Source organism: Anabas testudineus, chromosome 5 (assembly GCF_900324465.2).
Source record: "Anabas testudineus chromosome 5, fAnaTes1.2, whole genome shotgun sequence".
Classification (NCBI taxonomy): Eukaryota; Metazoa; Chordata; class Actinopteri; order Anabantiformes; family Anabantidae; genus Anabas; species Anabas testudineus.
In genome coordinates this window covers 17,752,405-17,765,689 of record NC_046614.1, presented here as the reverse complement: position 1 = coordinate 17,765,689, position 13,285 = coordinate 17,752,405, and the positions used below count along the sequence as shown (strand labels likewise).

The 13,285-nt window shown below is 38.6% G+C and overlaps 1 protein-coding gene across 1 annotated transcript in view; it reads left to right on the top strand.

Annotated features, from left to right (window-relative positions):
* LOC113154748 (potassium voltage-gated channel subfamily D member 3-like) overlaps positions 1-6,333 on the top strand; it is a 52,508-nt gene extending 46,175 nt beyond the window's left edge. The window contains exons 3-6 of the mRNA XM_026349106.1: positions 71-172; positions 4,444-4,536; positions 4,857-5,110; positions 6,102-6,333. Of these exons, the coding sequence (XP_026204891.1) occupies positions 71-172; positions 4,444-4,536; positions 4,857-5,110; positions 6,102-6,333 (681 nt within the window). The remainder of the gene's footprint in view (positions 1-70; positions 173-4,443; positions 4,537-4,856; positions 5,111-6,101) is intronic.
* Positions 6,334-13,285: the final 6,952 nt, after the last annotated feature.

The window sequence follows — 13,285 nt, the reverse complement described above, 5'->3', positions numbered from 1 at the left end:
GGTATTAGTCATGTTTTGTAACTTCCCGCCCACCTTGTCTGATGCTGTGACCTTTTCTTCCCACACCCAGAAAGCCAGACTGGCCAGGATAAGAATAGCCAAGTCCGGCAGCGCCAACGCCTTCCTCCAGAGCAAACGCAACGGACTGCTCAACGAACTGCTGGAGCTGACGGTGAGAAACACAACAAAGTGGGCGCGATGATTACAGGGAAGTAATTTCAAATGTGTTTTATTCAAAATGACATGAGATGTCCCCAAATTGAAATTCAAAATGAGAGATTAATCATATTATTTCTCATCAAACACCCGTCTTCTAATTATTTCAGTTCACCGCAGTGCACACAGTACACATACACACAAACAAACATCCACACACAGACTAAAGAAAATTTACTGCCATAATTAACCCAAAGGACAATTTAAAAGTCATTTGGAGGCTATAAAAGTGCAGCAGAAGTTGCAGTCATTACATTCTTGTTGGTATACAGGCCAAGGGTGATAGCAGAGGATTGATGCTAATAATCCTCCATGTGGGAGTTATCAATGGAATCACACAAAGTAGTAGAAAGTACTCTTCTTACTTGTCTTCCCATCTTCGATTTGACTTATTCCACAGCAAGTTCAGAGGTAGGTGACCGTCTGTTTTGTAACTGCACTTACTTTGCTTGAGCTGTTCGTGCTGATGAGTATGATGATTATATGGTTAATGCATTTTGAAAGGTGATGCAGCCAACTTCAAAACTGTACTGAACAATGAGATAAACTCAGAAACAGAAACAAACTGTGGGCCTATCGTGACATTATACTGTTGAAATGACATGTGCCCATTTCTATATTCTGCAGACACAGCAACATTTACTTTGATTTTAAAAGGTGCTTCATAAAGTACTGTATGTACGGAAAATTAAACATTAAAATGGATTTGAAATTATGCTACTTGTTACTGAATGCGTCCCAAATGCTTTTGTGGCTGTGGTAGTGTGGGTGTGAGAGCAGCATTGAGGTAATAGAGGACCTGTGGGCACAGTTTGGGACATGCAGTTTTAGCTGGGTCATTTAGTGCTCTGTAATTTCTGTTAGTATACACAGTGCACCAAATCAACGAAGACTACACAAGTGCCCCATCTTACATCTGCGTCTTACATCCCCCTCAGTCTAAGTCATTAAAATGATTTTAAAATCTAATCTAAAAGTAAACGAGATCCATTTTATGCTAAAGTCAGTGCAGTGTGTTCACTCTTCCTGCTTCTATTTAAGTAAGAGCCTGGCAGCTGAGTTTTCTGGATAAGTTGTAGTTCTACTGATTTTTCTCCCTCTGATAAAGAGTAGAGCGTAATCCATTCAACTAGTAATGAAGGCACAAATTATTGACATCAGCCAAGAGGTTAGAGGTTTCAGTAATATGTTATAGTAATAAAATTATTATAAATGCAGTAGTTAAAGGCCTAAGTGACCATTTTGCTCTTTAGGTCAAACCCCTGGAGTTGAGGTAGCAGATCTGGTTGGCCCTACGATTGGCAGCTCTAGCAGCTGGAGTTGTCAGGATGCTCTGCATTCACTGCCTGAGAGAAAGCACCAAAAATTTCAGGCCTGTTTTGCTGGTGCTGTAGGAATAAAAGAGAGGTGCTCACGCCGGCTTCTTTCTACTCTGGTACTACTCTGAACTACAGCACAAATGTGCCATGGGAGGCTGTTGATCAAATCTGGATCAGTGTGTAGTCTGGAGGGCTCTAATGTTATTGTAGCTCATAGGGAACGCTGCTTGTCCGTTACAAAAGGAGTCAATAGCAGTTTCATGATCCCTGATTTGAAGCAAGTGGTATCAATCTTCTTATTAAATAGAAGAAAGCAAATCACTTTAATACATGTAAATTACATGCTGCTCTTTTTATGTCCACTTGCAGACAACAACAACAATCACCACCATATTCCCACCACTTCTAGTCACTTTTTTTTTTTTTTTTAAACTTGTCACCACCATGAAAAAAAATGTGGTTGGTAATGGATAAGCAAATTGCCTATATCCTTCTCATCCAGTCCATCACTCTTGCTTTCAGTGACACACTCCCGTTCTTGCAGATAGTTACCAAAATCCATTTGGATCTAATCGAGGCCGGTGTGAAAGCTCATGGGTGTCTGGAAGTGGTTTAGAATTATCATATAAATGCCATCTGTGAGTGCTGAGCGACCTCATCCCTTCTGCATGTCTGTGATGAGGCTGCCAGAGTTCTGGCGCATCAAATTACGGCGGTGTCACTGCTGTCAGTCAGCAGCTCTGCATGGGTCTGCGATTGGAGTGAGTGGGAATATGTGACAAAATGACTAGTTCTCTTATAGCCTATAGCGAGATTAGAAGTTCACTGCTGGTCTTTTTCAGTTTCCTCTGAAGGGTTTGTTTGCTTTGTGACCCTGGCTCATTATCACAGAGAGCGATTTATTGATTATAAACATTTATGATAACTTTGCCTAGCCCTTACTGTGTTCTCCCTTTGTGTAATATTTACTTGATTTCTCCTTCAGAGTGACAGGGTTATATAAATATTTTAATATATGTACTGTATATTGTGAAGAGATGGAGTAAATGGTCTGAAAAATCAATTGGGGAAAAAACCCTGATGGAAAAAAAAGCTAAGCTGGAAAATACATTTAACTAATACAAGAAATTAAATGAACAAAAAGTTCTACATCACATTGATGTTAAAATAACATAAATCCAATCTAACACTTAGTCATCCCTATAAACAGGTTAATATAGTAAAAGGACAGTCATGTGTCTACAACAGTGGTTTAACAAACATTACTTGGTTATGTACAGTTTATTATCATCATATCACCAACCCATAATGTCTTGTTGCCAGTTAGTTATAAAATAATAGAGTGGTTATTAAAGATGAAAGCAGCACAGCTGGGGTCCGGGTGCTCCGAGTTATGACGGTCCGCTTTAGAAAGCTGTGATTAACTACTCGGTAATCTTTACAAACTAAGGGCATTGTAGTACTTGTTACAGCTCTGCCGAAGATGCCTTTAAAAAGCAAAGTGTACACAGCCATACACCACATCTTACAGTATTGAGAGGTTTACCGAGCATGCAGGAGCTACTCCAGTCAGCGAGCTATAAAGTAACAGCAAACAAGAAAATGTACCTTTCACTCGAGTTAATGCACCAATTAAAGATGGTTTATCTGTGAAGACCAAGCTCTGGAGGACAGTCATGCAGCAACATGTGAAAGTCTATTATATCTACTGTAGGCCATTTGACCCCGAACCCTGAAGCTTTATAAAATAACTCACTCACTCCTATGAGGAATTAAAGAGCTAGCTTTTTCCTCCATCAGAGAAACCTGTCATTTTTTTTTTATTAGTTAAATAACAAGGTGAGAAAACTTCCTCCTACAATTAGGTTATCACGGTCAGGTTATTCCAAATGAACTCCTGCAAATCGACTTTCTTCTTTGCATGTAAAGAACTTTGAACCTCGAGGCAAGTCTCAGATTCATGCTACATAATGCCTTTGATACCGCTTCTGCCAGAGGGTAAATCCACATATTGAGACATCAGAGGGCGTTCTGTTCTCGTGCCTACATCTGTATTGTTCATGTGTCTGGAATCTGAATGAAGAGTCCTTGGGCTGGATTGCCTCCTACCCAAATCCTTTGAGTAACAATGTGCACTGTGGGTGGAAAATTAATTTGTTTTCAGTTTTCATGTTATTTGGAAATTGTGATTACTTTGAGACTAAGCTGTATTGGAGCCTGAGCCTTAAAACCAAGTCCCATTTGGAGAAATACCAAAAATTGGTTTATAAGTTTTTGTGTGTCTCAACTCTGCTATTTTCCCTTTTCTAAAGCTTCATAAATCAATAACTATATACCTGCCCAAAGCATCAAATAATGCTTAAATAATTAAGTAAGAGAGCTGGCAACAACACGGTTTTAGAATTTATGTTATTAGTCGAGTAAATTGTAAGAGAGGGTTATTTTGTAGCATGCTTACACAACCAAGGGCAATTACTATGCTAATGATACAAAAGATGCACAATAGAGAAAATAAATTATAAACAAACCACTTGCCAAGGCAGGCCCAAGGCTGAGGGATCAATTCACACCAAGCAGAAATGTGGTCCATTATGCAACTAATTGGCTAGTAAATTATTTGAAAGCCAACAGCACGAGTTGTTAGCTACCTGCTCATAATGGAAATGAGAATGAAACCAACGAGCATGAAGACAGTTCGCTAAAAAAAAAATGGAGGTAAACAAAGCACAATGAACGCGTCACATCACTGACTTCTTTCATTACTGATGACAAAGTTAATTTTCAGACTCTTCAGTGAATGTTGGAGTCATTTTAGGGCCGGGCTCACTATGCACAGAGCGATCCATGTCCACCGTTTCTGAGCGACTTCAGTAATTGACACTCACCATATGTCTGTGCATCTACTCAGGGTACTGAAGAGGATGAGCAGAAGCTGATTAAGTCCACCTCTTTGTTAGAGAGTCAACACCACCACCTACTGCACTGTCTGGAGAAAACCACAGTGAGAGCACATTTCTTTCATTGATCATAACACTATCTGCGTATTTGCACACTACCTACATGTGTATATAATGTACACTCTGTAGATTTTTAAGATCATGGTTTAAGTGTAAACAGTGAATACACTGTAATTAAAGGTGCTTCAATCATTATACATTTTGCAATGTCTGCAAATACAGGTAATGTTTGAGTTTTTCTCACTCAAATATAGAATTCAGATACTATTTGTGTCTTCTTCCCTCTAGTTTTTTACTATTTTATTTACCGTTTCCCTCTCTTCTTACCCACTCCCTCCCTGTTCACCCTGTTTGTTCTTCGCAGGCTCATGAGTTTGTGGACGAGCAGATATACGAGCAGAACTGCTCAGAAACAGCACTGCAGACATACCCTTCACACAGCCCCTCTCTGTCCAGCCACGACAGCTCCACGGGTACCTGCTGTGGCCGCAGAGTAAAGAGAAACACTCCTTCGCCCAATGCCAGTATGCCCTCTGCACCCGCAAAACATCAGGGCCCCCTGCAGGAGCTCAGTGCCATCCACATACAGTGTGGTGACCCACCCTCACACACCACCAGGTAAAACTCAACAGCATACGCAGACACGCATCAAACAAGAGACAAAGGCTTGTTATCCAGGTTGTTAGCTGAATAATGCCACTTTGTTGTTGAGCCACATTACAGAATGATTCATATTCTCACTTGCTCCAAGTGGCGTAATTCCACGCCATATGTTTCCATTTAATGCGTCTAGGTTTTGAAACACTGCATTCAACTCTGTGCCAAACAAAGCCTTGAAAAGTAACATTTGAAATCCTTGTTAGAAGTGTGAATTTTTCAGAAACGGTATCCCAACTTCAGATATTTGACAATATTTTAAGCTTTTGCTCAATATTGAGAACACAGTAATAATAGATTTTAATAACATTTTGACATAAAGCATATCATCAGAGTAAGAAGACGCAGTGGCTGTGCAGACGTTTGAGATGTCTGGCACAGCTAATATCTGTGGCCGTCATTGTATGTCATGAAAATATCAAACTATTTCAAACTCAGTATATTACATTTATGGCGCAGTGATATGTCACCAGTGACTACACATAAGAAATGGCAGATCCTGTCCATCCTAGCTGACAACGATTGCTTCATGTTTTTCTGTTGAAGAAAGTTTTATGTCAAAATGTTATCTGCTGCACTATTTTAAATGCTCCAGAGCTCATCCTTCCAGACTGAATGAACAGGAAAGGTAAAGAACAAACCTAAAATAAGATTCCTGGCTACTGTAAGACGCATGCCAGACCTCTTCTAACTCTAGTCCTTACAAATGACTGAAGTCTGAATTGTCAAGAGGAACTAGGACATTGTTTCTTAAAAATAATTCATTGAAGAACAGAAGTTACAGAACTGTCAGCTACATAATCTGTGCTGTTTAAATTTAGATTCAACTAGACATACAAACAGATCTCTGGCATTACTCAACACGAGGTCCAGATTACCTGGAGCTTCAGTGTGTTACACAGTCCGAGCAGATGTACGTTATTCATAGTATCTCAACTCTTCCCTTCTCCAGTCGTTCAAACCTCAACCTTAAGACTGATGACAGGATCAACTGCAAAGGTGGCCGAATCACAACGGCTATCATCAGCCTCCCGACACCCCCTGCTCTGACTCCCGATGGAGACGGTCTCCACGGGCCCCCACAGCGGAGGCCGCCTCCACCCCCCAGTCACCCTCCAACCCAGAGCATCCAGACCACTGCGAGCTCAGCTGGCACCAACATCGTGAAAATCTCTGCTCTGTGACTCTAATGCTGAAGAATGAAACTTAGCTCAACAAGAAGAAAAGAAAAGAAGAAGAGGACGATGAAAAGCAGGTGTTACTACGATGATGGACGCGCAATGTCCTGTCTCAACAGGACAACAGGAGGAGCTACCGCTACCGTTCTCCAGAGGAGCTACCGCTTGATGTTTAGGAGAAGAGAGATGACTCTTGAGGTAGACAGTTGTAGATATATGAACCCAGAATCACGCACTCGTCATGTCGTGTATGTTCTGTAGATACGGACAGAATTTGCTGCATTTCTAATAGTTTCTATCAGCAGTACAGGTGTTTTACAGCAAGTACTGTGGTTAAAAAAAAAAATAAAAAGACTATGTGCAATTAGCATATTCATACATCAGCAGATGCTGTCAACATGCCACAAATTCACAGTAGATTTAAGTGTGAAGAGTATTTTTCAAAAGACAGTATTGACTGTGTTTACTTGAATTTTATTGGTCTTGTCTTTGTTATGTGTTGTCTTAAGTATTTTGGGGGGGGAAAACAGAAATTAAAATAATTTAGTTTTCTTTACAGCATTCTTTGAAGAGAACCCACTGCTGCTATCGCTGAATGGTCTGACACTGGAACATGTGTTGTTATTTCCTTCCCTCTTTTGTGTATGTTTTTGTAGAAAGATTTTATCATTGTCAAATCATTTAAACCAAATGCCATTGCCATTTTCTTTCTTCTTGGTTAAATTTATGACTGGATATTCACTGCAGAGTGTAAGGCGAGCAGGGCACAGTATTCAAGGTTCTATAGGGTTTGATATTTTGAATAAAGGATGAGGCTACTGTAATATTATTCTACATTTTCTTACTGTCAACATGTCTCGTGAAAACACCAGTACTGACACAGTCTCTTTAATTTCTGACTTCTAACCTAAGCTTATCAGTTCCCACTGAAATAAGTTATATATCTTTTTAAAAAGGCATCAAAATGTAAGATAGATTCACTTGTCAAAAGGAAAATTAACTAGCTAAATATCAGGTCACTGAGGTTGTTGGAAAACATTTACAAACAGAAGTTGCAGACTTTTTTCAGCCGTACTACAACGGTGTCACGCGATGATGCTTTTTTTTTTTTTTTTTTTTTTTTTCCAAGACTACTCTATTTCATTCCTATAACAATGCAAGACAAGTTGCAAACATAAAATAAATTCAGCGTCACAGTCAAGGTAGCAGAACAATGAAGGACAATACATTCAGTTCATTGTGGGTTTTGGTCTTGACTTTGTTTAGGGGAGTAAGAGTCCGGCACTGAAAATGTTAAAGTATGAAAGAATAATGAACAAACTACTGTTCAGATGTCAGATATAGAGTCTGTGGCTGATTATTATTACTCGCACATTAATATTTTAGCATATTTTACTGTTAAAAAATTAACACGTGCCAACACCTTCAAATATCTACAGTACTTTTAAATAGCGTTGGATAATAGTTTAGTGTACAACCGTGTGTATTTTATAACCTCTTCCTAGGTTTTGTACATACATAACTAGTAACAAAATAATAAACTATACACTATTGTGTATTTGCCTTGAATGCCCTGAATTGTAATTCACTACAGTACTATGAAGTATGAAGTAGATCCTTTACTTACATTCTACTACTGAATGTGTTGACAGCAAGAAAAAAAAAAATAGAATAGCAATAGCCTTATCCTTTCTAAAAGTTAAATACAGACGTATCCATTTTCACTGTGTCAAACATATGATCCTGTTCATGCGTGTGATTGATGCTTTTCGTTCTGTGGAAAAATAAAATCCTGCAACTCTTGCATTTGTCTCGCATGCAGGAAAATGAAATGTGTGTGTTCATCGTGAGCATGAGTGGGCATTGAAACCAAAAAGCTCGAGCACCACCTGTGATATAAAAGACGTATCTGGAACTTTACAGGACTGGGGCCAATTCATGTGCATAATGTTTGTTTCAAACTAAAATCTCAGATTAAAGCCTGATTATATCAAAATGTATAAATATCATAATGTTTGGAGACATTCAGTCACTATGTCTATGGAAATCATTTAATGTCTCTCCTGTCTTTTTTACCTTTGGGATACATTTTGACAGAGCAGTCAGAATGACAAAGCACCGCCTGTCAGACATCTGGAACAGTCTGTGTCATCATTGGTCACCTCCAGTTTAGCATCTTGATTTCAACTGAAAATACATGTGGTTCCACTTGAGATTAAAATGTTTTTTCCTTCTGAAATAATGAACTTTTCATAAAACTGTTATGACTGTTTCTATCAGCTAAGCATGAGTTTTACATGTATTTTACAACTTTCAAAGTTGTGAATAATTTTAAGTGGGCCAAGAATAAAATTCAAAATCCACTTATTATCATTTCCCAGTACTTTCAACAATATTGCAGTAATCTTGCATAACATTTGGTGAACTGTAGAAGTACTGTGGTTGAATCATAACAGCTACTGAGCTGCAGAAGATTCATCTCCATGATCGATGAGGTCATTTAAACATGACGTAGACCGAGTTATACAGCTGAAAGCACCAGAAGAGGTTCATAAGTGGACTTTGTGTTGAGACTATTTTGTCAAACTAAGGGGATTCAAACGTTATGAGAATCTCTAATGAATCATGGAAGCAAAGATGAATTTTGACACAAAATGAACTGAGCCCTGGTTCTGGTTTATGCCTTACTTCCTCCTGAGAGAAGATACTTATTGCTCATTCGAAGCTGATAGACACATGGTGTTTGGACTTGTTTGTGACCACTTGAAAAGTCTGCTATGGTTATCTATGAAAAAAATAATAGGTGTTTGTTTTCTTTAAGCAAAAACTATGATTTAATTTTCTTTGTCTTTGGAAAATGGAAGTGGATGCTTGTTTGCTGTGTTATACGCTTTGTGTTGCATATGTTTTAAAAACAAACTGTGCCACAATGGTCCCTTTACCATCCTTTGTGAAATCATAGTACTTTCTATGCTGCTTTACAACAAATTACAATACCTTTAGATTTTTTTTTTGTCGTGTTCATAACTGTTGATACATTATCTACTGTACACATTAAGGTATCATAGATCACCATCATGTTTGTTTTCTTAAACAGCACTTCTGTCACACCAGTGTGACTACTGTATGATGATTATTGGTTGTTATTTTACTATGGACCTGAGTCGAACCGCATTGTGGAGCTCACTTTAAAAAAAAAAAGTCTCGACATTGCCGTTTGTGTTTTTTATTATCCTTTGTGAAAATTGAGCTTTTCTGTCTGTTTGTGGTGTTTTCAGTATTCTGTCAGTTTGTTTGTTACAACTACGATGAAGTGTCAGGTGAAAATTAAAATCTGCCACAACAGATGCGTGTCACCTTTCATCTCTTGCTCCTGACCCCGAACCAGTAATATCTGCAAGAAAATGTATAAATTCACTTTCATACTTTGAAACACAACATATTTCAAAACATCTGTTCTACAATATACACATCCATCCATCTCGAGGTCAAGCTATAAAAATGTCACATACAGCCGAGTCAATAAGTGATCGGGCAGCGACACAGTTTTTAATCATAGCAGATGGGACCTTTGTAGAATCTTCTACCCAGGAAAAAAAACTGTACAGCTGTGGAACGAAGTCTTAAGGACAGAAGATTCACTTGTACCATTATGACGAACAGATTATGAAGAGGGGAAGGAATGTCTCATGATCTACAGCACTTCCATGTATTTGTTGATGATGTGGCTGCTGAGAAAAAAGCACAATGAGCTGTATCATGTCACGTACTGTGGAGTACTTATTGCTCCACAGTGAAGATGGACTGTGACGCACAGCTTACTGCAAAAGCAACACGAGTCAAACTTTTGGTTTTAATGTTCTGCTAGAGCAAAGTCCATGAGCAGGCGTTTTACTCACTGAAGGAAAATATCCCATGAACAGACAGAAACTGAGGATATCTGCAGTCAAGGCCGGACAGAGCAGCACCAGAAAGATACTAAGCATCAGGTGGTGTCTACAGAGTTTTAGGAATTAATTCACTACAACAACATGTTAAATAAAACAAAACATAATTGTAAAAATTATGTTACTGTGCAACTCTGTCCTACAAAACCTTCTTGTGGCAACATTGCACATTTGAAAGCAGAGACCTGTAGATGCCTATGCTTCACTAGATGGCAGCAAAGTTCACAGCTTATTGTACACGTTTCCTAAATAAATGCCAGTACAACATATTTTATTACCCTTATTTGTTTGGTAAATCGAATAAAATATATACTATTGTTCATAAGGAGAGTTAATGGATTCAGTGCATATACTGATATTAAAATATAAATGTAGGTTTATTAGCCTGGAATGTCACTTTACTTCTTACATTAAAATTTAATTTGAACACAATATAAGGGGAACATTAAAACCTTTAACAGGATAGTCCTGTAACATCACACCACGGTCTCGCAGACCTAGAGAACCAAACAAAACAAACATCTAAACCCTGAAACTAATTAAGACTCAAGGAAATCCATCCTCATTCTCACTGTCATTAGTGGTTTTCTGGCTGATGTCGTCACACAGAAGAGCTGATCGCCCCAAACACACTATGACTAAGTCTGTTTGCAGATTAAACACCCATCCAACTGCCCCACAAATCAGTTTCAGGAAATGGCTCAAACAGAGCATCATCATCATCAGAGTTTGAAAGTTTATGAACCCAAACCATGATATTGCCTCTATCGTGCGTCATCGATGGGTATAATAGAAAGCAGCGTCTGGTTTTTGCCAAACGTACATTAGCACTTTTCATTCAAGCCGAACTTTTCCACTTTGGTTTCATCCATCCACAGGAAATCCTTCCAGCAGCTTATCTACGTGTCCTTAAACAAACTGTAGATGACAGGAATGCTCTTTTTTGGGGAGACATGGCTTTTTCTTTGCAACTCTGCCGTGCACGTCGTTCACAGTTTTCCTGGTGGTGAACTCCTGAACACTGATATTAACGAGTTTCACTGTTCCTCACAACCTCCCTGACTATTAAACGCCTTTTTCTGAATGTGATCTTTGCTGCTCGTGGTACTGAATGTTCTCCATTTGGAAACAATCTGTCTGATCCTCAGACTCTTTAAATTACTCTTTACAGTCTGGCGAAAACCAGCAACTCTTCTAAGGTCTTTCAGAATCTCCTTTGAGTCATGACACACTTCAGACTGTGATCAAGAACCAGATTCCTCTAGTAGACCAGAGTTCATAGACTCACATCTCCCACTGTTTGACATACAGACTGACATTCTCTTCCAAAGAACTGATAATTCAACATGTTCACATACTTTGTCCACCTACAAATATTCATTTACGGTTGAAAGTATAAGAGTAATTACATGATGTTTCAATACATATTTGCGGTTTTGCAAATGAAGACGTCAGGTTTTCCTACACTATGTAACTATGATTTGAAGGACATTAAATTATCAAACCACACAGGGTCCTCCAGCATACAAGAGATAACTCCTGCAGCTCCTGTGATGACACATGCTGAACTATAGATGGCAGTGCACTAACATGTTTAGTAGAAAAGACTACAGTTGACTAACAAGTCAAAAACAAATACACCAGTCTTATTTCTACTGATTACAGTAGATAATATTACTGTAAAGCTTGGAGTCACTGTTAATGTTATCTTTGTAATACTTTCATTACATTTCTCCATTTATTTCCATTTTCTAATCAATTTGATAGATTGGTCTATAAAATATCACAAAATACTGGCAGCTATTACTCCATCATCTAGAGTTTCATAATGATGAAATATTAAGTAAAAACTGCAATAACTAATTATTCATCTCCGAACATAACAACAATTGCCACATCTTAAAGAATTTAATAAAGTTTGAGTCATGTAATCACAAATACTGGGTAATAAATCAATTGTTTGTTTTAGGAGTGCCCTCGCTTCCTGGTCGGTAAAATAAGAAAGACAGCTTCTTCCAAAAGTAATAAAAGAGGATATTTTTCATGCCTGGTTCCTGAAAGTAAACATGAAACAGGACCTGCAACACATTTTAGCTTCATAGCTTCTGTTTTTTCACGGGAACGGTTCCATTTCAGGACCAGATATATTGCGTTTCTATCCTAAAACTCCAGAATAACCAAACAAGTCCCAACTCTCAGTGAGGTAGATAAAGCGCTGCATGAACTGCAGCAAAATATAGACAGTTGCTTCATGTGCTGTCTGTGTTTCAGTGCTGAGTAATTTGAGGAGACACTTCCTTATCCAGCGTGTCTTCATACCGACAGCTGGGAGGAAGCGGACACATGTACAAAAAGCAGCTGCAGGTCAGGGTCACGTTGGGGCTGAAACTGCTCTGAATCGTGAAGCAGCCTGACGAACGTTAAATAGATGCACGTGTCACGACATGGCTGTCTCGACTGAAAAAGATATACTGTAGTGTGCAGCATGCTCCGTCATGGAGGGGCTGCTAAAATCTGACCTATATAAGACACATTTGTAGTTTTAAACAAATAATTTTCTACGCAAGAGCAAATTACAAACACCGGATTCATTAGAGTTGCTGCTAAAACCCAAATCTAGTCTGGGCGTGGTTTAATCTGACAGGTAACAACTCCACAACCGTCAACAGATTTGGATTCAAATATTGCAAAAGCCTGATTGGTGCACAGAAGTGCTGCGTGATACCACCTTCTCCAACAGAAACCAGATCACCTCAGACCAGCAGGAAGACGTTCAGAGGAAGAAATAACTAAACTGTCTCAAAGTTTGATGTAGTTCTTGAGCTCATAGTAATAACAAAGGCTTTTGGGGGCTTTACAACAACAACCATTAACAAATTGATGATGCAATCAATCAACCAACAGCAGCAGTTTAAATACTTTATCTCACAGCAATTTGAACATATTTGGGTTTTGAATGGTTTATGAGATAAAGTAAAACAAGCTGAACACTTTACATCAGGCTCTAGGAC